This window comes from Zootoca vivipara, chromosome 11, assembly GCF_963506605.1.
Source record: "Zootoca vivipara chromosome 11, rZooViv1.1, whole genome shotgun sequence".
NCBI classification, from domain to species: domain Eukaryota; kingdom Metazoa; phylum Chordata; class Lepidosauria; order Squamata; family Lacertidae; genus Zootoca; species Zootoca vivipara.
The window spans coordinates 51,468,691-51,492,916 of record NC_083286.1 but is presented as its reverse complement, the minus strand read 5'-3'; the positions used below and the strand labels follow the sequence as shown (position 1 = coordinate 51,492,916).

Genomic DNA, 24,226 nt, shown 5'->3' with positions numbered 1-24,226 from the left:
TAAGCAGGGATTCAGCAGCAAATTGCTGTTGCCATTGGCAAATGCCTAGTTTTTCTGCACTGGGTGGGTAGTGCGTTACCTAAACAATGATTTTATAGTCTGTAGCCACGGTTACCCAGTTCTGTCGCTCACGGTTGACAGAATGGGCTGTGTAATTATTAAAAGACGTGACTGCTTTATGGGAGTCTATGACAGGAGTGATTCATGTAGCTACCATGCAGGTTTTGAAAATGCTGAAACACATGGGAATAGACCTGGACCCTGGTGGATTATTAATATCTTACTAGAAACTTGGCAGGGAAGCAAGGGCAGAAAACCCTCAGGCAAGAGCTAAATAGAAAAAACATATTTGGAACTGGGGATGGGTGAATCAAGACGATTTTGGGTTTTCTCAGTTTCTCATTTTTACAATCTTACATTTGATCCTCCGTTTTTCCGCATCAGTTTGTGCTTTTAAACATTTGTGCATTAAAATTCATAAGCATTTTAGTGTGTGTTTCTCCTAACAGACACACCTTTGTATACAAATCTGCTGGTACAAACATTTTTGCAACATGTAAGCACTCTGGCTGCCACATTTTGCACTACAGTAGATGCAATTTGCGGACCTTCTTCAAGGGCAGCCCCGCATTACAGTAGTCCAGCTTGGAGGCTACTAAGGTGTGGGGACCGTAGCCAGGTCACCCCTGTATACAAAGGCTGTAGTTTGTGCACCAGCCAAACCTGAGCACAGGCACTTCTAACCACCAAGGCTAAATGGGCCTCAAGTGACAGTAACTTATCGTTTAAGCAGTACATACCCCCCCCAAACTACACACCCATTCCTTCATAGGGAGTGCAAACGGAATTCCGCATTATATTCAGACCCTGGGAACCCTGGTTAATTTAAAGCAGGTTTCCTCAACCTTGGCCCCCCAGATATTTTTGGTCTACAACTCTCATCCTCCCTAGCTAGCAGGACCAGTGGTCAGGGATGATGGGAACTGTAGTCTCAAAACATCTGGAGGTCCGAGGTTGCGGAAGCCTGATTTAAACCACAGTCATACCTCATGTTACGTCCGCTTCAGTTTGCGTGTTTTCATATTGCGTCCCACAGCAACCCGGAAGTACCAGAATGGGTTACTTCCGGGTTTCGCTGCATGCGCAGAAGCGCTAAATCGCGCTTTACGGGTGCGCAGAAGTGCCAAATTGCACCTGCGCAGGCACGACACTTTGAGTTGCAGGCTTTTCACGTTACGGATAGGACTCTGGACTGGATCCCGTCCATAGCATGAGGTACCGCTGTATGGTTAGTGAACAAACCAGGACTACAAGCCATTGTTTGAACAAAAAATCATTTTAAAACAACCATGGTTCCTCCAAGTTTGGACACACTGAGGAGCCTCTGGTTCACTTCAATCTAGAAGCCAGATCCTGCAAACTTTTACTGCAGCACAGCTGCAAATAGCAAGGGTCTGGGAAGGCTCACTGCTATTCATGCATTTAACACTAAACAGTGGTTTCGTGTTGTATGCTAAAAGGTTCTATAGGCATGCAGAGCCGCGGATTCTAAGCTGTCAGGAACATCATTTAAAGAAGGGAAATGGCTGTGCTGCACTCGATATTTGTAATAAAAAAGGAGTATGCGCCCTGTATGAAAAAACTGTTGCTTGCACAGCTGACAAGGAAAATGAACAGGATGTGATAGTTGAATGACCTGTTTTCTAAAGACATTTCACTGTTGGCAGATTAAATAATTCACATACTGCTGAGCTTCTAAGTATTGCCACGTTTTAAAATATGTTGGCTTCCTTTTTCAGGTGCAAATATTGCAGGTGTTTAAGAAATTTGAGAAGGCATAGCTCCGGCACTAGAACTCTGATGTTACATAGTTTTTAAGAAGTGTTTCTATTTGTAATGTCTATTTGTGTGCAGTGAGCCATTTGGGGGGTTGCGGTTGGAGGGGAGGATATTGCTTGGAATACTGAGGTAAACTGTGGGGGTGAGTTGAAGGGGGCGTGGAATGACTTTTGGGAGAGGGCATTTGCTGGGCGCAAGTGGGTCTCGGAGGTTACTAGCTCAACTTGCATTCATGCCAAACTTCTGTTTACTGTGGACTTATTTCTGATGTTCCTCAAGCATTCATGCTAACTCATGCTTAAAGCTCTTGATCAACTACAGTGGAACCTCGGTTTACGAACACCTTGGTTTATGAATTTTCGGTTTACGAACGCCGCGGACCCATCTGGAATGGATTAATTCACTTTCCATTACTTTCAATGGGAAAGTTCGCTTCAGTTTATGAACGCTTCGGTTTATGAACAGACTTCTGGAACCAATTACACCCATGCTTCGGGTTAAGTACGCTTCAGGTTGAGTACTCCGCGGACCCGTCTGGAACGGATTAATCCACTTTCCATTACTTTCAATGGGAAAGTTCGCTTCAGTTTATGAACGCTTCAGTTTAAGTACTCTGCGGACCGTCTGGAACAGATTAATCCACTTTCCATTACTTTCAATGGGAAAGTTCGCTTCAGTTTATGAACGCTTCAGTTTATGAATAGACTTCCGGAACCAATTGTGTTCATAAACCGAGGTACCACTGTACCTCCATAGCTGAATCTGCACAGTGATGTTAGCACAAATAAAGCTGTTATGGCAGGTTTTAGTATTAATGAGGGTTCAGCCCCTTGGGGATGAAACGACCCAGTGCTCGTATTTAGATCCTTCTTAAAACTGTTTAGCATTAAGACTGAGAGCAGTGCTGTAGTGGAGCAACCACCATATCCAAAGCTTTGCCAACTACCTGCATCCAGAGCAGAAAAGGCAGCGAGGGCGGGGTGGGGGCAGCTTTGTTTATTTTTCCTCATTTGCCCCCTCCCCCAACTCCAGCTTGTACTGTTTAATCTGTTTTTTTAAATAATATTCATGTGATTTTATTACTGTGGCTTTTTTACTTGGTTGTGAATTGCTTCAGGCTATGTTCAGTGGGAAGCTAAACTTTGATAAACCTGACCTTATCTTGGGCTCTTTCCCTGTATCAGAATCCCATCTAGCATTTCTCTGAGCTTATAAACATCATGAATTCCAGATTCTCTCTCTCTCTCTCTCTCTCTCTCTCTCTCTCTCTCTCACACACACACACACACACACACAAGCACACACACACACACACACCCTACCTGCTGCCCCAAGGTTTGTGCATGAAGACCTAAGATGACTTCAGTGCCACAAACTTACGGTTCTGTTTATGACATTGTAATGAAAACACCCAACCAACAGAAAAAGAGAATAGAATTCCGTCTCCTGAGAAGATTGCTTCTGGTAGCTTTCCCCCATGCGCCATTACAATTTTATTATCTCCATCTGTTTACGTGCAGTGTTTTGGGAAGAAGACTATTCCTTTCCATACCATATGTTTGTGGCGGACTGTGTGTGTTACATAATCTGTGCAAAATTCAATCCATTTTCTATTTTTCTTAAGCAGAGGGAACAGCAAGATGAATGAGCTGTCAGGGACAAAAGTAATAAAGTTGTTCAGAACATGCCTCAAATTGGATTACAATTCCAAAAGGACCATAGGGACTCCACTAGCAAATGATGTGGTGTTCCTGGGTGGGGGGAGGCGGGGTTTCACTGGGGCCTCCCAGGCTTGTAATTAGTTTCAGGCTTAGCGGAGGAAGTCAGTTGATTAAAACTAACTAGGCACGAAAGCCGTAGGTGCAAATATGTGGCTGAGGGTACCTCATGCTATGCAAGACTGCCAGGCTTTACTGTCTGAATAGGTCATGTGAGGGACAGGAGCTACAGACAGCCCCCTCCCATCTTGAACACGAGCTCCTCGCCTAGCAGAAGTGGGAGCGGGGAGGGGGATGCTTCGAGCAGGGATTCAGGAAGTAGAAGCCTGGACTCAAGTAGGCTAGCGGAGCCCAGGCACCGCCTGGGAACGGAAAGGGGAAGCAGGGAAACCGTGGGAAAGAGACCGATCCCGGAATTGCGTAAGAAGCGCCGGGGGAGGAGATTTGGTATTCCCAGGCTACTTTGCTGGAGGAAAACGCGGGAATCCCCATTCGGAGGTTCTGCGCCAGACTGAGAACATGTACGGACAGACTGTATATAGCACTGTTTCAGCACTGTAAATAGATTGCACCAATAAAAGGATAAAATGCAGAGCTGTGAGGAGTCATTACTCTAAAGTAGCCACCCCGGCACCTGTGACAGGTCATGTGATGAAGCCTCCAGCAGCCCAACCTCTTTATTTGAAGTCCAAGCTGAAATTAGCACAACTTGTTTCTGCAGAACCAGAAATTGGAAACTACCATTGGTTTTCAGATGGGAATAAACCCAATATTTCAGTGGGCAAAATTTGCTCAGTGACCTTTCCCACAATCTGTCTAGAATGAGCGATACTCAAGTTTGAGTGGACTCGCCTTTCTTTGTCAAGAGGGAGATTGTCAAGTCTTCTGCTTATTAAAAAATTGTAAGCACCTTGTGTGATGTCAGAAGCCACCGCCATCTGTTCTGTGATGACACTTTAAATTCCTTTCCGGGACACAAGACTGTTCCGAATGTTTCAACTTCAGTTTGAGGGGCATGGAAAAGAGTTGAATAATTAGATGTTTGCACAAAGCCAGTGTGGCTTCTGAATCCTGTCCGGTCAGTGTATTCAGCTATTTGAGAGTCTGGTTCTGTCTTAGAAAATAATAAATAACTCTGGCGCTGAATTATGAGACAGTTATGTGGCCCAAATAAGGGCTACTGAGAAACAAAAGGGTAGAATCGGCTAAGGGGAAATGCAAGATTTGCAGAAGTGGGATGGAATCTTTTGGGGGGGGTGCTAAGGAGACAAAAACTTAATAATCGCCCAATGAGAACTGAGCATGTTCAGTGGCTGCTACAAAATGCTGAGTTTGAGAGAGATGGATAGAAAATGGAAGATGGTAGAATGGAATGTCTTCAAAGAGGGCATGGCTGGCTGAAGCACTGAACAGGAGTCTGCAACGTTTTGTTGGTCAGGTACCACTTGTACAGGCATAGGCAAACTTGGCCCTCCAGATGTTTTGAGACTACAACTCCCATCATCCCTAGCTAACAGGACCAGTGGTCAGAGATGATGGGAGTTGTAGCCCCAAAACATCTGGAGGGGCGAGTTTGCCTATGCCTGCACTTGTCTGTTACAAACAGACACACCCGAAACAGGGTATGAAGGCAACAGCCCTTCTCTGTTGCTTGTCCATAGGTCCTGATGTTCTTGGACAGCAAACATTTTCAGCAGTGGGCCGGTCCACTGTCCCTCAGATCTTGTGGGGGGGCCGGACTATTTTTTTGGGGGGGTGAACGAATTCCTATGCCCCACAAATAACCCAGAGATACATTTTTAATAAAAGGACACATTCTACTCATGTAAAAATGTTATAACAAAAACATGCTGATTCCCGGACCGTCTGTGGCCAGATTTAGAAGGCGATTGGGCCAAATCCGGCCCCCGGGCCTTAGTTTGCCTACCCATGTTCTTGGAGATATACTGTGGACAAATATAACCTCTGAAAGTGTTCACCATTATTGTCTAATCCTTAAAAATAAAATCATGTAGGCCACTTGCCATTGCTACATCTTGTAGCAGTGAACCCCCTATATTCAGGGCCTAAGTGTGCACACTAAGTATGTACTCCTTTTTGCAAACTGCTTTCAGACATCAAAAACCAGCAAGGGAGTTCTTGGAGGATTTCTACCCGATGCATTATCTGCAAAGGAAGAGAGCAGATACAAAGGCGTATTAATCTCAAAAGGGCCATTCACTGGGCAGTCTTTCCCTTTCATCGGCAGAGGTTGGGCAGTGTGATTCTTCTCCCCCACTGCTTAAAACTGCCTGGGCTTCCTGCATTTACCGGTAATAGACTGCTCTGTTCCCTTTCCAAGAGCACATTTGTGGATAAATGTATGTTAGAAAACAAACGATGAGATTGATCAGATTCCTTTTGCCATTTTCTATCTGAGCTGTGATTGGTGAACCAAAGAAGATGGCCATTTGGGAAGAAATTCTCTCCTTGTGGCCACATTTGAGGGAAGCATAATGTGGGCTCCCCTTTAGGCCGGGCTTCAAAACCAACCTTCAGGTACTGGTTAAAAGGTACCCTAGTTAGCCTAAACTGTGATTAATATTGGTGCCAACATTATTTTTATGCATTCATCTTTTTTGATATCTGTCGCACAATTACAGCCCAAAGGCATACTCAGGTAGCTATCAGATTAAATACAGTATAATAACCAAAACATCCCCCTCCCAAGCCGAAATACAGCTCTGAAAACAGCAGCAAGAAATCCACAGCAGCAATAAAACAGTGTAGTGAAACTCATTAGGAACAGTGAATAAAATATTATTGTCTTAAGAGCTCTAATTGAAAAAATGCTGATGGGTGTGGTAGGGGAGAGTCTTAAAAGTTTGGTTCTAATACAGGGGGCAGGAACCTTTTTCAGCCGTGGGCCGGTCCACCATCCCTCAGGCCATGTTTTTGAGGGGGGAAATAAACGAATTCCTATGCCCCACAAATAACCCAGAGATGCATTTTAAATAAAAGCACACATTCTACTCATATAAAAACACGCTGATTCCCTGACGGTCCCCGGGCCAGATTGAAAAGGCAATTGGGCCGCATCTGGCCCCCGGGCCTTAGGTTGCCTACCCCTGTTCTAATACGCACTCCCTGGCTCATGGTTCAACGGTGAGGGCAACATCCCCTCCAAGAAAGGAAGGCACAGTGTAGAAAGTGTAGCTGGAGAATTTCTGAGCTTTGGCTAAGTGGGGAAAGAGGGTTAAACTTGCTGTACAACTCAGGATGCTTTCCGGTTTTTGTGTCTCTGGTTTTTCTTGTTGTCTTCATTCCGATCTTTCCCCCTCTTTTTCTGTCCCTGTTCTGCAGGTTCATCAAGGTCAGCACTATGACTGATGGGGACTATGACTATCTGATCAAACTCCTTGCCCTCGGGGATTCTGGGGTTGGGAAGACCACGTTCCTGTACAGATACACTGACAACAAGTTCAACCCCAAATTCATCACCACAGTAGGAATTGACTTCCGGGAAAAGCGGGTGGTGAGTCTCTTTTCTATATAAGGTTAAAAAGATACGTTTTCTTCTTATGGAGATCCCATTAAGATACAAAACATTCCCAATATTTAAACGTAACCTGGCTATCCTTAGCATTGCAACAATTATTCTCCTCCAGGCGCTGTTGTCAGCCTTTGTAGCGCTCATCTGAATGGCGTGCAACTTTGTCCAAACCCTTCATCCATTCAAAGTCTGCGTTCATGCATTGTTTCATTTTAACTTTATCCTATACATACTGTACATACTTTTGACTACTGTTCTGCCAGAACTGTGTGTACAGTCGTACCTCGGCTCCCAAACTCCTTGCAAGCTGAACGTTCTGGCTCCCAAACGATCGATAACTGGAAGTGAGTTTCCGGGTTTCGAATGTTCCTTTGAAAGCCAAACATCCGACGGGGCTTCCACAGCATCCAGTTGGCTGCAGGAGCTTCCTGCACCCAATCAGAAACCATGCTTTGGTTTCCAAACATTTCAGAAGTCGAACGGACTTCCAGAACGGATTCTGTTCGACTTCCGAGGTACGACTGTACTTTGATCTTTGAAGCAACCAGATGTTCTCAATGCCGACTTGCTAACAGCCGTAAGAGCAAAATGTGAACTATCTTTGCGTAACAAAACTCCCTCCAAATAATATTTATTCATTTTCAAACACTACAAAATACACAAAATCACAAAAAGTAAAAACAAAAAGACAAAAAGCAAAAATAATACATAGAAAACAACAACAACAACAACAACAACAACAACAAAAAGAAAAACATATCAATTCTAACATTTTTTACTTAACATTGTAGACTTCCTTGATCCCCCCCCCAACTAGGTCCATATTTAAATCCAAATTAAGCAATTTTCATATTATATCTTATACCATTTTACACATTTTTATCATTATCTGTCAATTATTTTTATTCTTAAAATATCAACTATCCTAAACCTAAAATACTCCAATTAATCCAAATCTAACTTTATTTTTCCAACCATCTATCTTCTTATTACCCCCTTAGCCTAATTTCCCCCCCAAAAATTCTCCATAAATACAAATATTACTTCTTCTAGCCTAGTAACATTTAAACACTTAAATCTAATTCATTCCCCCCCCCCTAGACTCAGGGTCTCCCAGGTGAATCAGCCAGCTCCATAAGTCGTTCCAGTTTCGGACCATCTTAATCAGTCAAAAATAACATCCATTATTCTCACCCCACTCCCACTCTGTCACGCCTTATCCACCACTCTTCCTTCTTCATCCCCTGCTGCCTCCCCACTTCTCTAGCTGTTATACAATGCCACCCAACTACGTTTCCACTTTTCAGTGCTTTCACAATTTTTAATCCCCTTGAATTCTGATCCCAGTGTGGATCCTGCTCTCCCTCTCTCACTTGAGGGGGGGCATTATTCCATACTGGTTCTTCTTTGAAAAACCTTTGAATCAAGCATGGGTCTTGTTCCCCCCTCTCACTGAGGGAACAATATTCCATGCTCCTTCCTCTTCTTCTTTAGGTTCAATTGCATTGTCCAGGACTGATGGTTGTTGGTCTTCTCTGCAATCTCTGTTAAAAGCAGTCCTTTTTCTGTTTCCACACAGTTCTGGTTTATTTTTCCAATCTGTATAGTGTTCTGGTGCACATCACTTTTTAATTCCAAAAGCAATCTCAGGAGTTCCTCTTGAAAGTCTGCGAAGTCAGATGATATTATGTCTACTGACATCTTGCTCGTCTCAGGTTTCATGGGAACAGCACAGATTGCGAGGCAGGAAATGGCGCAGTTCATATTTCCAAACTTCAACAACAGAAATTATGTCCAAACTGATTGCAAACTCACATTTTAAATTCTTCTTCATACCTTGAAACTCTTATGTCCATTTATGAAAAGGGCATTATCAAACTTGTTTTTCACAGCCAAATATTTTATGCTCTCTTCAATGCTGACAGTTCAATACCTTAAAGAGGTAAACAAATTCCTTCCTATTTTGATGTCATAATGGCAGCTCACTGTTCCCTCCAGGGACCCAACTCCAGCTTCTAATTTTTGGAACTTGAAAGCTTCCTGTCAATTTTTCCGGCTTCGGGCAAATTAACTGCGTCACCATTCTCTCAATGGGGGAGATCGACTTCCTTTTTAAATCTCTCTCATGGCCATTTTTTTTCAAATTAAAAATCCTTTTTCTTTTACTCACTGTGACCAAGTTCTCAATTCTTTCAAAGTTGGAAGAAGAATCCACCGCTCAAAGTGCTGTCAGCTTGGAGCTTTGTGTTGCTGAGGTAGTGAGTCCACTCAAGGCACCCACGTCTCAACTCCGCTCACTCTCGGGGCTCTTAAAAGAGCTTACCAGGGAGCGGAAGAGACATTTTGGGGCTCAGCTGAGTCTCCACAACCCCAGAAAGCTCAATCTGGGGTTCTTCTGGGAGGCCACATCGCTCTCATGGCTCCCCCCCCCTCCACAGTGCCAGGATCCTCGGAGCTCGAGGATTCCTCGCCGCTCAGCAATGGCGGTAGACTGGAAGTCCGCGTAACAAAACTTTTTAATGGTATAGGAACTTTGGTTGGCATATGGAAACCCTACGCAGCTCCAGAAATCCTTCTGCCATTCTTCTGCTGGCTTGTTGAGCTGTCAGAGGTGGTACTTTGGGGTCAGAATAGAGAGAAACTTCTTTTGACAGTGTGGGATTTCAAAGTACAAACCACACATGAGATTGCTATTCTAGGAAGCGTCCGTGTGCTTGCCACCATTCCACTGTCTTATCCAAACAGATTTTCACAGTGTATGAACAGTGCAATTCAACTCAGAAGTAAGGCCCATTAGCTTCAATGCAACATACTCACAGGTAGGGATGGGGGCAGAATTCAGTGCAATGCACATATCAAATTTGCATTTTCCAAAACATTACGAGAACTGAAACAACTGTCGTTCAAATTTTATACTTACTCAGTTTTGTGATCCAGTTCTCCATTCAAACAATGCTTACAAAAAATTATTTATTAGGTAAAAATATGCATAAAAATGAATTTACTGGTGAAGAATAAGATCCAGAAGTACACTGTATTAGTGTGTACATTAGTCAAAAATGCATACATTAATGTGTAATAAACTTACAGTAAAATGCTGAAGAATTTTGATGAGGTTTAGTTTTTTAAAAGTTTGCAAATTGCTGCAGCAATGTGGAGAACTGAATTTAGCATTGGCAAATTAAGACACCAAGAGGACCAAAATTAAAAGATCGTCTATCCCTCCTTACAGGTAACTGGTTATAGGACTGCAGCCTAAATATCTAATCCTGCCTTTCCCAACCTGGTGCCCTCCAGATGTTTCAGAACACAACTTGCCAGCTTGTCTGTAGGGCCCATGGTTGATAAAGGCTGGTTTAATCAACAAAAGCCAGCATCTTGCTTATAAGCTGCAATAAGAAAAAAGCTTTTGCCACAGGATTTGTTTTTTGTTGTTGTCAACAAAATAGAGGCATTTTTGTGAACATTTTCTTTTATATGTGCAATTTTGCACAGATACATACCATTTTTTGTAATATAGCAGCACAACCATTTTCTAGGTCATGGCAATATATTAAGTTTTTTGTCGTCTCATTATCTGAAGAAGTATCTGAAGAAGTTTGCTTGCACACGAAAGCTCATACCAATGACAAACTTAGTTGGTCTCTAAGGTGCTACTGGAAGGATTTTTTAAATTTTGTTTCGACTACGTCAGACCAACACAGCTACCTACCTGTCATTATATCCTGTTAGTTTTGTGGAAAGTTGAGGCTGTGTACACACTCTTATTTACTCTGTGGCTTAAGGAGCACTGGATGCAATCCATATGTAGCCTGCATCTATCCATCGTTTCTTATGAAATACTGCGTTTTGATACATTTGCCCCCAAAGCAGCTTTCATCTGAATTGTGAAAAAGAATGACCTTGCTGCATTTTAACCTGGTAATGTTTGCACAGCCTCATTTATAACTTCTAGATACTGTGGCACATAACATTCCTTTTTCCAAACAACCACTTCATGTTCTCTGGTATCCAAACAGCTGTTCAGCTACACTTCCACATCTGTGTTGGGGGTTCCAACTTCATGTCCCTCAACTGCTAGTCCCTATCCTGTGCCAGAAGATGCTCCCGAATTTATCACAGGTTTCAGGAGCAGCTTGTTCAGCATGTGATGGATTTACTCTGAGAAGGCAGCCCTGCTACAGATATGGAGCTCAGAACACAACTGTTTGGGGCCTGGGGGTTGGTAGATATTTTTGGAAGGATATGGGGCAGTATGCCATTCTACCTCCATCTCTGTGCTCCAGGAGGAATGAAATTGGTATTCAGATCTTCATGGAAGGCAAAAGAGAAAGGAAGTTCAATGCCCCTCATTAATCGTGTGTCCATTCCTAGCAATTAGGCACCAGTCAGTCCCTGAGCAGTTCATTCACACTTTTACTTTGATAGTGCAGCCTTTGCTGGAGTTGTTATGGACAAAATCGTCATCCATCCTCAGATCCCCTGGTCAGACTACTATTTTAGTTCGTTCAGTAGACACAGACTGTTGTGCGCCACCCATCACCTCAACTCTGAAATAAGCAGAGAAAGAGTAATTGGTCCAAGGCTACCAAGTAAGCTTTGTGCCCAAGTTGGGGTTGATTATAGTGGCACCCACCCTGTGGAATACCCTCCCACCAGAGGTCAAAGAGAACAACAATTACCAGACCTTTAGAAGGCATCTTAAGGCAGCTCTGTTTAGGGAAGCTTTTAATGTTTGATGGATTTCTGTATTTTAATATTTTGTTGGAAGCCGCCCAGAGTGGCTGGGGGAACCTGGCCAGATGGGCGGGGTATAAATAATAAATTATTATTATTATTATTATTATTATTATTATTATTATTATTATTAGTTTCTCCAGCCCAGGTCTAATACTGTATCCATCCTTTACAGTATCCTACACCAGCCCCCCCTCTGCCATCATACATGCATGGCATTGGTAACATCCAGGATGCTCTTGTTCTTGTTTGCATCCATCTGTCTCAAGAGACAATGGAAGAGTGCACCTCTGGGAGACAAGTCAAACTCGAAGGTTATAGTGCCTGCTATGGCTATAGAGACTGATGCAGAAGAAACATGTTTTGCTGCAGCTGGGGCAGATGAAGGTGTCCGGTTGTGCTGCTGCAGATGCACCATGGCGTTTCTTCTCTGCACTCCTCCCAGTGGTCATTCCTCTTCTGGTCACTGCAAGGGATACACAACCCGACTGTATCTGCAAGGTTGATATTGCTAGCCTTCATGTCACATAGAGTCATAGAATCATAGAGTTGGAAGAGACCATAAGGGCCATCCAGTCCAACCCCCTGCCAAGCAGGAAACACCATCAAAGCATTCCTGACAGATGGCTGTCAAGCCTCTGCTTAAAGACCTCCAAAGAAGGAGACTCCACCACACTCCTTGGTAGCAAATTCCATTGCCAAACAGCTCTTACTGTCAGGAAGTTCTTCCTAATGTTTAGGTGGAATCTTCTTTCTTGAAGTTTGAATCCATTGCTCCGTGTCCGCTTCTCTGGAGCAGCGGATAACAACCTTTCTCCCTCCTCTATATGACATCCTTTTATATATTTGAACATGGCTATCATATCACCCCTTAACCTTCTCTTCTCCAGGCTAAACATACCCAGCTCCCCAAGCCGTTCCTCATAAGGCATTTGCAGACATCTTTGTAATGACCTGATGCCTGAAGCCAGCTCCCTATGGAGCACATCCTTAGGGATCTTGTCATTTTCCATTCTGTGGGCATGATCAAGGCAGCTCTTGGTAACAAGAACACCCACTACATGACCATTCCAGTGTTTGGTGACTTCTCCCCTTCTCCATCTGTATTCTTCACCCTGCCAGTCAGCCATGTTGGTCTCGGTCTTCATGGAAGGCGTATCAAGTCACCACCCTGCCTCAATAAACAGCTAAGATTTGTTTGGTGTGTTTCAGGTATACAACAGCCGGGGGTCAAATGGCTCACCTGGGAAAGCCTTTAAGGTCCATCTTCAACTCTGGGACACAGCCGGGCAAGAAAGGTAACGCATAAGAACATCATCTCTGAAGCAGAGTTCATTGGAAGAGCAAATGAAAGGCTCTCCACTAGATCCTGCTAGGCCATTTCAGATTAGGCAGGTTAGGTATTATTAGAGAGAGTGGAGAAAGAGCAAATTGTTCATCCGATTGAGCACATGTGGGCGTGGGTGTGTTACTTTCACCAAGAGGACTGGCGCCAGCATGGCACATTTCCCCCTCCTGACCATATCATGAAGCGCAACTCTGCGCACGGCAGCCCCTACTCCATTTCTTTTTGCTTAGGAAATTGAATTGCGATAAGGAGATACATTGAGCTTTTCCAGGCACAGAATCCTCACTCCCTGACAGACTTATGTGGTCCTTTCTCGATATTTAATTACACACACGCTTACAAGTTTCCCCTCCTTTTTTAAGCTGCCGCTGCCTTGTTCCTATATTAACAGTTAGGCACATGGGCGTACCCAGGATCAAAACTAGGGGGGGGCAAGGGGAGGGGCCAAGGCACGGAAGGGGAGGGGCCACAAAGTGGGCGGGAACGGCGAACTCGCGCTCCGCCGGGCTGTGCCCCTCCCTAGAAGCAGGGCTGGTGGGCGGAGGCGGAGCCCAGAGCGCGAGTTCAGCGTTCCCGCCCGCCGCGCCGCGCTCTCTGGTTCCCCGCCGCGCTTGGCCTTGCCAGAGGGCGCGACGGGGAGCTGGAGGGAGGGCGCAGCGCGGCAGGCGGGAATGGCGAACTCGCGCTCCGCCGGGCTGTGCCCCTCCCTAGAAGCAGGGCTGGTGGGCGGAGACAGAGCCCAGCCCAGCGGAGCGCGAGTTCGGCGTTCCCGCCCACCGCGCCGCGCTCCCTGGTTCCCCGCCGCGCTTGGCCTTGCCTGAGGGCGCGCCGGGGAGCTGGAGGGAGGGTGCGGCGCGGTGCGGCGGGAATGGCGAACTCGCACTCCGCCGGGCTGTGCTCTGCCTCTGCCCACCAGCCCTGCTTCTAGAGTAGGGCAGCTGCCCTAACTTGCCCCGTGGTGGGTACGCCCTTGGTTAGGCACATTGTGCTGTTGATTCCAGTCAGAACTTTGCCCAGTAAATGTGCTTGAGGTTGTGGCACATGTGACTCCAGCAAGGGTTTTGCTGTAGCCACTTTTGCATCATGGTTTGTTGCTTTTCTAGCACACCTCAGTCAGCAGTGATCTGGCAAGTTGTCCTAGCGTGTGCAACATCTAAAGGGCAAGGGCTGCTTTACATCTGAGATAGCCTCTATCAAGGAGAAATTGCAACATGGAGGCATTTTTGCCATGGTTACATGGGCTGAGAGCTGCTGTGCCCTTTGTTATCTGGGAAGCATCTTCATGGATGTGCCCAATAGGTTAGCAGTCGCAAATCAAAATGTAAATTATATGCGACTGTCACTGTTTTGTGTAGCCTCTTGCAGAGGAGTGTAAGCAACAGTCCCTGCCCATAGCTGCCAAGTTTTCCCTTTTCTCGCGAGGAAGCCTATTCAGCATAAGGGAAAATCCCTTTAAAAAAGGGATAACTTGGCAGCTATGTCCCTGCCCCCTGGAGGCAATAGTAACCGTTAAAGAGGTGGGAGGAAAGAGGGATGCAATGTGTGAGTTTATAAGAATAGCTATGCATGTTTATGTATAGATTTTTTTTTTAAAAAAAAAACAACTCTCAGCTTAACATGTTGTGATAAGGGCTTTCCATGTTCACCCAAGCTCCAAAATGCCAGGAAATTGCAACTGTTAAAGGCCAAATCCTTAACAGATCCATTATTTATACAATGTGGTATCCTACCCTGTGGTTAGTTCCAGCTTCAGCACTACCTTGGGGCTGGATCATTGCCCCTCTTTTGTAAACCGCACTGAAATTTTATTAGCAATCCAGCGGTATGTAAATCTCCTCGAGCCCAAGTCCAAGATTCGTCTGCTCTCTGTCAGAGTCTGTGCAGCTGATGCTGTCATGCAACTGAAGCTACCCTTCCACGTTACATGCATGTAACTGGCAACCGATAAAATGCACATAGAATGACAAGAGTTGGAAGGGACCCTTTAAGATGGTGCCATTTGCATCATTTTGCAAGCAACAGTAATGTTTTCCTTCAGAGCCTATTATTTTATTCCTATGCTTAGTTTATTCCAATTAACTGACTAAATTACTTAAGATATCATATAGCCAATGCCATAGTCCGTGTAGGCAAACTAAGGCCCGGATCCGGCCCAATCGCCTTCTAAATCCGCCCCGTGGACAGTGTAAAAACCAGCGTGTTTTTACATGAGTAGAATGTGTATGTGTCCTTTTATTTAAAATGCATCTCTGGGTTATTTCTGGAGCATAGGAATTCATTCATTTCCCTGCAAAAAATATAGTCCGCCCCCCCCACAAGGTCTGAGGGACAGTGGACCGACCCCCTGCTGAAAAAGTTTGCTGACCGCTGCCTTAGTCCCACAAGATGGCTCAACTTGGATTGCTTAAAAAGGGGATTAGACAAACCCATGGCAGGTGGGAATAGCAATAGATAGGAGCTGGAGGTGGCATGTTTACAATTCCGGTTGCTGGGAATTGCAAGTGGGGAGAGGGCTGTTGCACTCAGGTCCTGTTTTCAGGCTTCCCATAGGCACCTGGTTGGTCAATATGAGAAGAGGATGCTGGACCAGATGAGCCTTTGGATCAGGATCTAGCAGGGCATTTCTCATATGTTATTATATATTTAACTGGGTGACAGTCCCATTTACAATAAATGTGGGCAACTGGATACAGTGGTCCCTTGATTCTCGAACTTAATCCGTTCCAGGAGTCCGTTTGACTCCTGAAACCATTCAAGAACCAAGGTACGACTGTATTACCAGGGCTATGGGAATTCTGTTGTGCTCTGGAATGTTGCATCCTTCTCAGCTATCGCTTAAAGGAACTAACATCCTGGTTAGCTAATCGTTATGGCTAGAGTTGTGCTTGAAGGATGTGTGAGTAATACCGTCTGAAATCTCAGAAGCCAGGGTGGGCTCATTTGCCCATCCCCTTGATAGCAAAATGTGACTCAATTGTACAAAACAAGCAGGTGTGCAAAAAGTGTTGTTATTTTGCATGAGCTATACAGGCTCATTGCAGAGTTTTTGACATTTTTACACTCACGTCCGTAACCGAGCAAATTGTAAACCACAAGAGGGCTTCTCGGCTTTTACAGTACCATTGGAATAACAGTGAATTGGTGCATATATTTCCTGTAAAAAGGAGAATGTTAAAAGCTTTCCACTGTGGTTAATCTTTGGTTTCAACATCATTAAACCATGCAGCAGAAAAATGTTTACCTACTGTGGGTTTCCCCTCCCCCCTTCCTGAGCTAAGTCTGCATGTTGATCCTTTCGCTTTCTTTCTTTCTTTCTTTCTTTCTTTTGGCAGATTCAGAAGTCTCACGACAGCATTTTTCAGAGATGCCATGGGCTTCTTGTTAATGTTTGATCTCACCAGTCAACAGAGCTTCTTAAATGTCAGAAACTGGATGAGTAAGTGGCGGGAGCAGCTGCCTTACGTGGCCTCAAGTGCTTTGGGATTAGGCTATATTGCATCTGTCATTCTCCATACAGGGACTACTGCTGTTTAAGACAGAATCTCTGTCCATGCTTGGGATTTTAAAATATTTTTTTAAAGTGCACTCGGAAAACCCATACTCTACCCCAATGTTTCCCAACCTTTGGTCTCCAGCTGGTTTCAGACTACAATTCCCATCATCCCTGACCACTGGTCTTTCCAGCTAGGGAAGATGGGAGTTGTAGTCCAAAAGCAGGAGGAGACCCAAGGTTGGGAAACACTGCTCTACCCTATCCTTTAAAAAGTGAGGTGAGCAAGAGAGCATGGAGCAGCCTTCTCCAGTCTGCAGGCCCATAGGTATTAGGACTACAACTCCCATCAGCACCAATGCTTACGGTTGATGGGAATTATAGTCCAGCAACACCTGAATGGCAACATGTTGAGGAAGGTTGGCATATTGTGAGTTGCATGTATTGGACCCCCCAGGCCCCTTGAAAGCAATGTTGGGCCCGCATTGAAACCAGGAGATCTGAGCCAGTTCAAATCTTGCCTTAGCTGCAGACTCACAAGGTAACGCTGCAATATACTATCTCTGGATAAAGGTTGGCTGAGATCTTCCATGAGATAGGACTAATGCAAAGTTGACTTACCCTTTGTCACTGCAACCTCATTCACCTTCATGCCTAGCCTGTTGGTTTTCTGTAGACATCTGGTTGGCCATTATGGGAAACAGCATGCCAATTAGATAGGCAGCCTTCGGTCTGGTCCAGCAGGTTTGCTATGTTATTATGAACCCCTATTCTCTAAGCCTCACCAATCACCATGTCTGTACAGTATCTGCCGTAATAGGATAATAACATTTGCCTACCTTACGGGACTCTTAGAGGGATTACTGAGATAGTGGGAAGTGCTTTAAACACTTCAAATGCACTACATACATGCAGGTTATTAATATTCTGTTGCCATTGTAGTGAAGGAAATGAATTATCTGCTACTTGGCCTTACTAGACAAGTTTTTGTTGTTCCAGTTTTATTATTTATTTATTGGAAGGGCCGTTGTGCCCTAGGGCAACAAAAAATTCCTAAGCCTCCAATTTCTGTTGTGCATACTTCTTACCTTGACACGAAAACAAGTCCTCTTGGTACTCATATTGAAACAGTTGTTTTTACGTTTATGTTTTTTTCCCAAATAGCTTTTTCAACATCCCTTACCCGGGCTTCTTTTGTTTTGTTTAGGCCAACTGCAAGCAAACGCGTATTGTGAGAACCCGGACATTGTATTAATTGGAAATAAAGCTGACCTGTCAGATCAGAGAGAGGTCAATGAGAGACAAGCGAAGGATCTAGCAGACAAATACGGGTAAGCCCAGTCAGTTACAGGAATCTTAACATGAATGAAAGGCTTCAAGCCTCCTTAAAGCTCCCCTATGGAAGGTAATTAAGTGTATACTTCAACTTTCTAACTAACATCCATGGTCATGCCCTAAGGCTTCACATACATTTTTCTCTCCTGGGGTGCACAGTACTGCTAATCTGTATTTATTTTTATTTTAAAAAATGTTAAATTGGTTAGTATTTGGAATTTTAATGAAGGTGCAACATGTTATCTCTCTTATACCTTGCTTTCCTGCATAATCTGGTGGGACTGAGTCTTTGTTTTATCTGGTACTCCTAGACCAAGAGTCTCCAATGATAGTTTTTTTAAAAAAGATTTGATTTCCACTCCTATTATGTAGGGGGAAGAGCAGGGCAAAGTCAAAGCAAGCCTTTTTAGGCATGCCTAGGGAATGATCTGAAGGTCTGTGATGTGGCTCTGTTGATGTAAAAGCAATTTTGTATTGAGGGAAGGCCTCCTGGGATCTGCGGATAAGTTGTCCCTCAAAGGAAGAGCTGGGTAGACATTTTCGTTAATGACCCCATTTTTAAAATGTCCCACCTGACAAAGATTTTTGGTGTTTTCCTCTGCTAGCATCCCGTACTTTGAAACGAGTGCAGCTACCGGCCAGAATGTGGAAAAAGCTGTGGAAACGCTCTTGGACTTGATAATGAAACGAATGGAACAGTGTGTTGACAAGAGTCAAGTCTCAGACACAGCCAACGGAGGAAATTCAGGGAAGCTGGCAGCAGCAAAATCAGAAGAGAAGAAATGTGCTTGTTGATTTAGCTCCTCAGACAGAGGGGAATGAACAAGGAATTGTCCTATCCGAAAATAGCAGACCCAACCAACCACCAAATTCAACCCTGGAAGCTCTTGTGGTCCATATGGGGCAGCTGTTGTTGTCTTAAGCAAGGCCGATTATGTCCGATGCTGAGAGAGTCATGCTTCCATGCTTACCACAGATGTTATCTGTACAATGTCATCTTCATAGAAAACCCAAAGGCCTTCATCTTCTCAATACAACCAGGCCAGTAAATAGAGGAAAGCCTTGCTTATATTGGGGAGAGGGTTGTTGAAATGTTAAATGATCAATGAATCACACTTGTAGGCCCACTCAATCACTTCTAGTCCTGTTGCCTTCTATTACAATATACATTATGCATTTGCTACAGATGGTTTATAAAAAGCAAATGGATATTAATGTACAGTAGCTTATCATAAATGTCTTTGTATTTTATTTTATTTTTATTTTTTGTTAATACCAAGCAGTCATTGCTGTTGCATTCAGCTGACTGATGTCCCTGATGATCTCAGAATATTGCATCCTCTTCCAGGATAAAACTGAGGACCTGTGTAACATTGGAACTGATTGCCAAGTGGAATTGGAGGGGTGTGGGCTAAAAGAGGAAGGGGATGTCCAGGAATTCTAGCACAGTGGTAGGAAGGGGCAGGTGCATACTGCAATGAAGCTTTTTTCCCCTCTAAACCAAAAGGTATTGTCCATGCTTCAGACACCAAGGCCAGCATTGTCTCCCAAGAACGTGGGCAACAGAATGACGAACGCTTTCTCTGGTGACACTGTAATTGCTTTAAAGGAGTCTCTTTCCTCAGGTAAAGAGAAGACCAGTCCATATGAATGCAGTTAGCTTTTCTAATTAATCTTCTTCCCTCAATGCATTAAATTTTTTTTATCTTTGTTTTACAAGTGGGCCACCTAATAAACGTAAAACAGTTGAATGCTGCTTCGGAGAATGGAGTGTCACCAAAGCAAAACCTTTATTAAATATATAATATATGGCTGGCACTTGGGAGCATTTACAATTCGCAAGGTAGGCTTAGGAACAGAGCATCAAAGGGTGATTCTGTTACTGTAGCTACGCTGCCAGCTGTTGAGTGGTGCCAAATTGTTCTTTAAAGCCAAATGTTGTCATAGGGCTGTGATGTATTAAAACGTATCATTTGAAATAAAAAATCAGGTGTGTACCATTCTTACATGGTGCCACGTTAAAACAAAGTATATATTGGTAAAGTCCTAGAGCTATATGGCTGTTCCAGCTTTGGCCCTGAAGCCAGCAAGATCCCACTGGGGAAAACTGGAGAAGAGACTTTAAGCACCATGTGGTCTTTGCTTTATGGGCCAAACTATTGGTCCATAGTTTTATTCAGGATTCCTGCAGAGGTGATCTTGTGCAGTACAAGGGCAAGAGGGTATCTGGGCAGCCCAGTTAATGTATAAAGCTGAAACTGTAACAACATGGAGAGTTGGAAGATGACATTAAGAAGAAATGATACGGAGGAGTTAGGCTTGCTTGCCAAAAATCATACTTCATAGGTGGAGAATTCTGAGGTGCCCGCTCTGAGATCTGCCCCCTTCATCCCTTGCTTATTAAGATGGCTCAGTTGATGGACTCTTGCTGCAGAGCCTCCAAATCCTGAAGCCAATATGAGCATATGGTAGTCTGTGGGAAAGAACTGTTGCACTAACAAGTTCCTCAAGGAAGGAGCAGGGGGGGGTGCATGGAAAACTGCAGCTGCTAGAATGCTGCACACGGAGATTCTGCCTGACCTGCAGCAAGCAATTGACAGGGCATCTTTCAGAAAGAAAGAAAAACCCCAGTGGTATTTTTAACTGGTAGAACCGTTCATAAAACCTTGGTAGCTATGCTTTTGGAATTTTATATTTTTGCATGCTATTTTTTTTGGTGAAACAAAGGTGAAACAACATACCGCATGGGCTGTTAACGGTTCAGCACAAGAGCAGCTTTTCCTCCCTTTCCATCTCATAACTGACTGCTTTTTTTTAATTCTGAGGACCATTAGTGAGACTTCTCAAGCACCCTATTTTAGGAAGCCCAGCTTTCCTTCTTTTTCCCCCATGCTGCATTTACTGTAAACTCCCTGTAAAATTTGGAGATGTCTTATTTGAGAGGAATCCCTCTGTACTTTTAATAGCTGCATGTTGGGGGGATTTTGGCAAGCGTGGTTTCCTGTTAAGGACTAGAGTCCAGGATTACTATTTTTCCTCTTACAATGGGGTGGAGAATCTGTAGACCTCCACATATGATAGCTGGAGATCCATGGGTTCCCCATTTCTGGACATCAGGGTACTAAAAACTGCTGAATCCCAAGTGGTCTGTTGTGTTTGGCATAGTAAGAATCTATATGAGGTTTTCAGCAGTGCCTGTGCCGATTTCATTCCACAGCACATCACTCATCTTTTGCGGCACCTTCCCGGTGATCCCCCCTCCCCATCTCATCAGAGCTGGAAATGAGAAGGAGCAGGAAGGGTCAGAATGACACCAGGCACCTTTATGTAGGAAACTTATCTTGCCCTCGCAGTTCTTACATTGGCTGCTTGACAAAATGAGCCTACGTACAACAGAGTACTTAAAACAGGCCATCTGTGGTTCATTGATCAACAATTGCCAGGGGGCACAGAAAAGTTGGTATGAAAATAAAGAGGTAATTCCAGGCTTCCTTCTCCCTTTTTAAAAAAATGTTGATTAAAACGACGGAGTCTCTTGGAATGTGTGCAGTGAAATGTAGCTTCATTTTGTGTGTCCTGGCATGGGATACATCACTTTTCAATGTCCCCCGTAGGGTCCAACAGGAACGCTACAACTCCTCAGGCGCTTTTGCAGTGCTTTCTTTTGAGTGCTTTCAAATAATCGGCCAAAGCATTCCCCAGTCACCTCTGCAATATGGCACCACAAGCTTGATGAGTTGTTCATACTTAATAGATGAGGAGAGAATTAACTCTGCCCTGGTGTCCCGGGAATATCCATTTGCCTATTGCAACAGCATGGAGGAGTTTATCAATGTGGTTCTGCGTGACGGTCCTTTTAGGATAAGTCCTTGGAGGAGGGAAAGTGTATCCAATTGGATTCACGTGAGAAAATTGAGTGTTACTGAGTGGTAACAGATATGTGGTGCACCTTAAAAAGGGTATTCGATCAATACTTTATAAGGGAAGCCCATTCTCTCCAAATGTGTGTTTGTAAATTTGTCTTAAGACCCTTGTCTTAGATCTACCAACGCACTGACTGCTAAGTTCACACCAACACTTAAAGCTGGTGTGGTATTGCTAAAGCAGGGATAAGGGACCTCTGGCCCTCTGGATGTTGTAGGTATACACCTCTCCCTCACTGGCACCAGCATGAACATTAGTCTGGGATAATGGGAGTTGGACTCTCAACAACATCTGGAAGGGGGCAGGTTTCCTGCATCTGTGCCAGAGCTGCAATCTGAAGTCTCCTTTTCCTAGAAAGCAAATGGTAGTCTACTGTGAAACTGAATGAAAAGGACACCCCAATTTTTTTCTTGGTAACCTCCTCGCAACTCCACATTAGGATCAGTACTTTTGTGGGCCAGATGTGGAACCTTCTGCAGCTTTTTTTCAGGAGCATGAGTCTTGCATGGTTCTGTCTGCCTCCCCTTAGACATTTATTTTTTTTCTTTATCTCATTCCAGCACTTACGTTGGGAAATGTCAAGCCAGGTAAAACATAATATTGAGTCAAGCTGTGTGTACAACAGTTATAGAAGCGAAGCAAGAAAAGCCAAGCTTTCACAGGAAGGGACAAAAATGGGTGGGAGGTGGGTAGGGCCCTGCTATCATGTGGCAAGCGTGTGTGTGTGTGTGCTCTGCAAGAAACACATTTTAATTTTGACTCTGCTGTACTATGACCTGCCTTCCCATTTCATATCATCTATATAAGACAAGGCCTGTACTTGGGTGGGGAGATTAGGTCGTCCCAAGTTGTACAGACATTCTTGCACTTTAAATTTAAAAACAAAATAAAACCGAAGCATTCCTCTCTCCACTCGTTCAGAGAAAGGCAAGTTGCATCACTTATGTTCTACCCTTATTTTCGGAACACCAATTTACATAGATTCTTTATGAAGCATCTCCTATAACTGCCTGTCCTCCCTGCACAATAGGGCTTTCAGTGTAAATAATCCGAGGTACTTTGCCTAAGCATATTTATTGAAATGATCCTTTTCAGATTTTGTATCCTTTGCCTTCCTGACTTAACACTAGCAACCTTCTAATTGATCAATTGCTTTTTAAAATAAAATAAAAAAAGTTTTCTCTGTTAGATTATTCTGAGCATGTTTTACGTTGGTCTATGCGGCAGATCTGTACATGTTAAAAGATTTACATTCTTGAACGTGGACATTTTGTATTGTACGTCTCTCGATAGACTGCGATGCCAGCATAACAATGTCAGTCATTACTTTGTTGTACCAAAGTACCTGTGGCTTTAAAACTAAATATCTATATATTATATACATACACATTGTCAACTTTTATTAACTAGTGTCTGGGTTTGTACAATATGGTCAAGGAATGTAATCTTGTGGTTTCATATCTGCACTGTCCTTTTGAAAATTAAAATAATATGTTTTTAATCAGTGTTGGGCTGTTGAAGCGCAAAATCAGGAAAGTGTGTGTGTGAGAGAGAGAAAGATCACTATGTTTTACAACAGTGTTGGGGAACCTCAGGCCTAGCGCCCAGTGTGGCCCAGCAGGCCTTTGTACCTGGCCCTCAGAACCCTCTTAAGGCCACACCCCTCCTCCCTAGGCCACACCTCTCACTATCCCTGCCTTACACCTCAAATTATTCTTTTCATGACTGGACTGTGCCACTGAAATCTAATATGCCTCTTGCATGGCTGGATGAACAGAGAGAGATGTCTGAGAGTGTTCAGAAACTAGCCTACTGTATGTCCAAAGGTAAAAAATGCATTTGATCCACCAGCATTTGACGCCTGGAAGGCTGGGCAGAAGGCACTGCAACTGTCAGACTGAAAAAGGTTAAGACTTCAGGGATGCATTCCAGTCCAGCAAGTGCGTGGCTGGGGAGAGAGCGTGGTCTGCAAAGAAGAGCCAGATAGAGAGGTCTGGAAGGTGGCTTTTGCCCCCTGAGGCTCCCCAATATTTGCTTGTGGAATATTCACAATTTAATATTCATAGTGCTGCATCATTAGTTTCCACTGGCGTAATAGGACTTGGGTTTCCTCTCCTCTACACTGTGTGTCTCCCAATCAATCAATAAATCAGTGTTTATTACAGCAAACAGCCAGCATACTAAAACCGGAATTTCTGCATAGTTTGCCTCCCAATCGTCTCCAGAAGGTCCGTCAACCTCCCAGAGCTGATTTCAAGGGCACATAGGAGGATGGAGGGGACAAGAGGAAGAGGAAATTCTGT

General features: G+C 44.1%; 1 protein-coding gene across 3 annotated transcripts in view; it reads left to right on the top strand.

Moving 5' to 3' along the window:
* RAB27B (RAB27B, member RAS oncogene family) overlaps window positions 1-23,424 on the top strand; it is a 114,524-nt gene extending 91,100 nt beyond the window's left edge. For all 3 annotated transcript variants that reach the window (XM_035100576.2, XM_035100575.2, XM_060280353.1), the window contains 5 exons: window positions 6,900-7,071; window positions 13,039-13,124; window positions 16,507-16,610; window positions 17,872-17,995; window positions 18,605-23,424. In XM_035100576.2, the coding sequence (XP_034956467.1) occupies window positions 6,919-7,071; window positions 13,039-13,124; window positions 16,507-16,610; window positions 17,872-17,995; window positions 18,605-18,794 (657 nt within the window). In that variant the 5' untranslated portion in view covers window positions 6,900-6,918 and the 3' untranslated portion in view covers window positions 18,795-23,424. The remainder of the gene's footprint in view (window positions 1-6,899; window positions 7,072-13,038; window positions 13,125-16,506; window positions 16,611-17,871; window positions 17,996-18,604) is intronic.
* The last annotated feature ends 802 nt before the right edge of the window (window positions 23,425-24,226 follow it).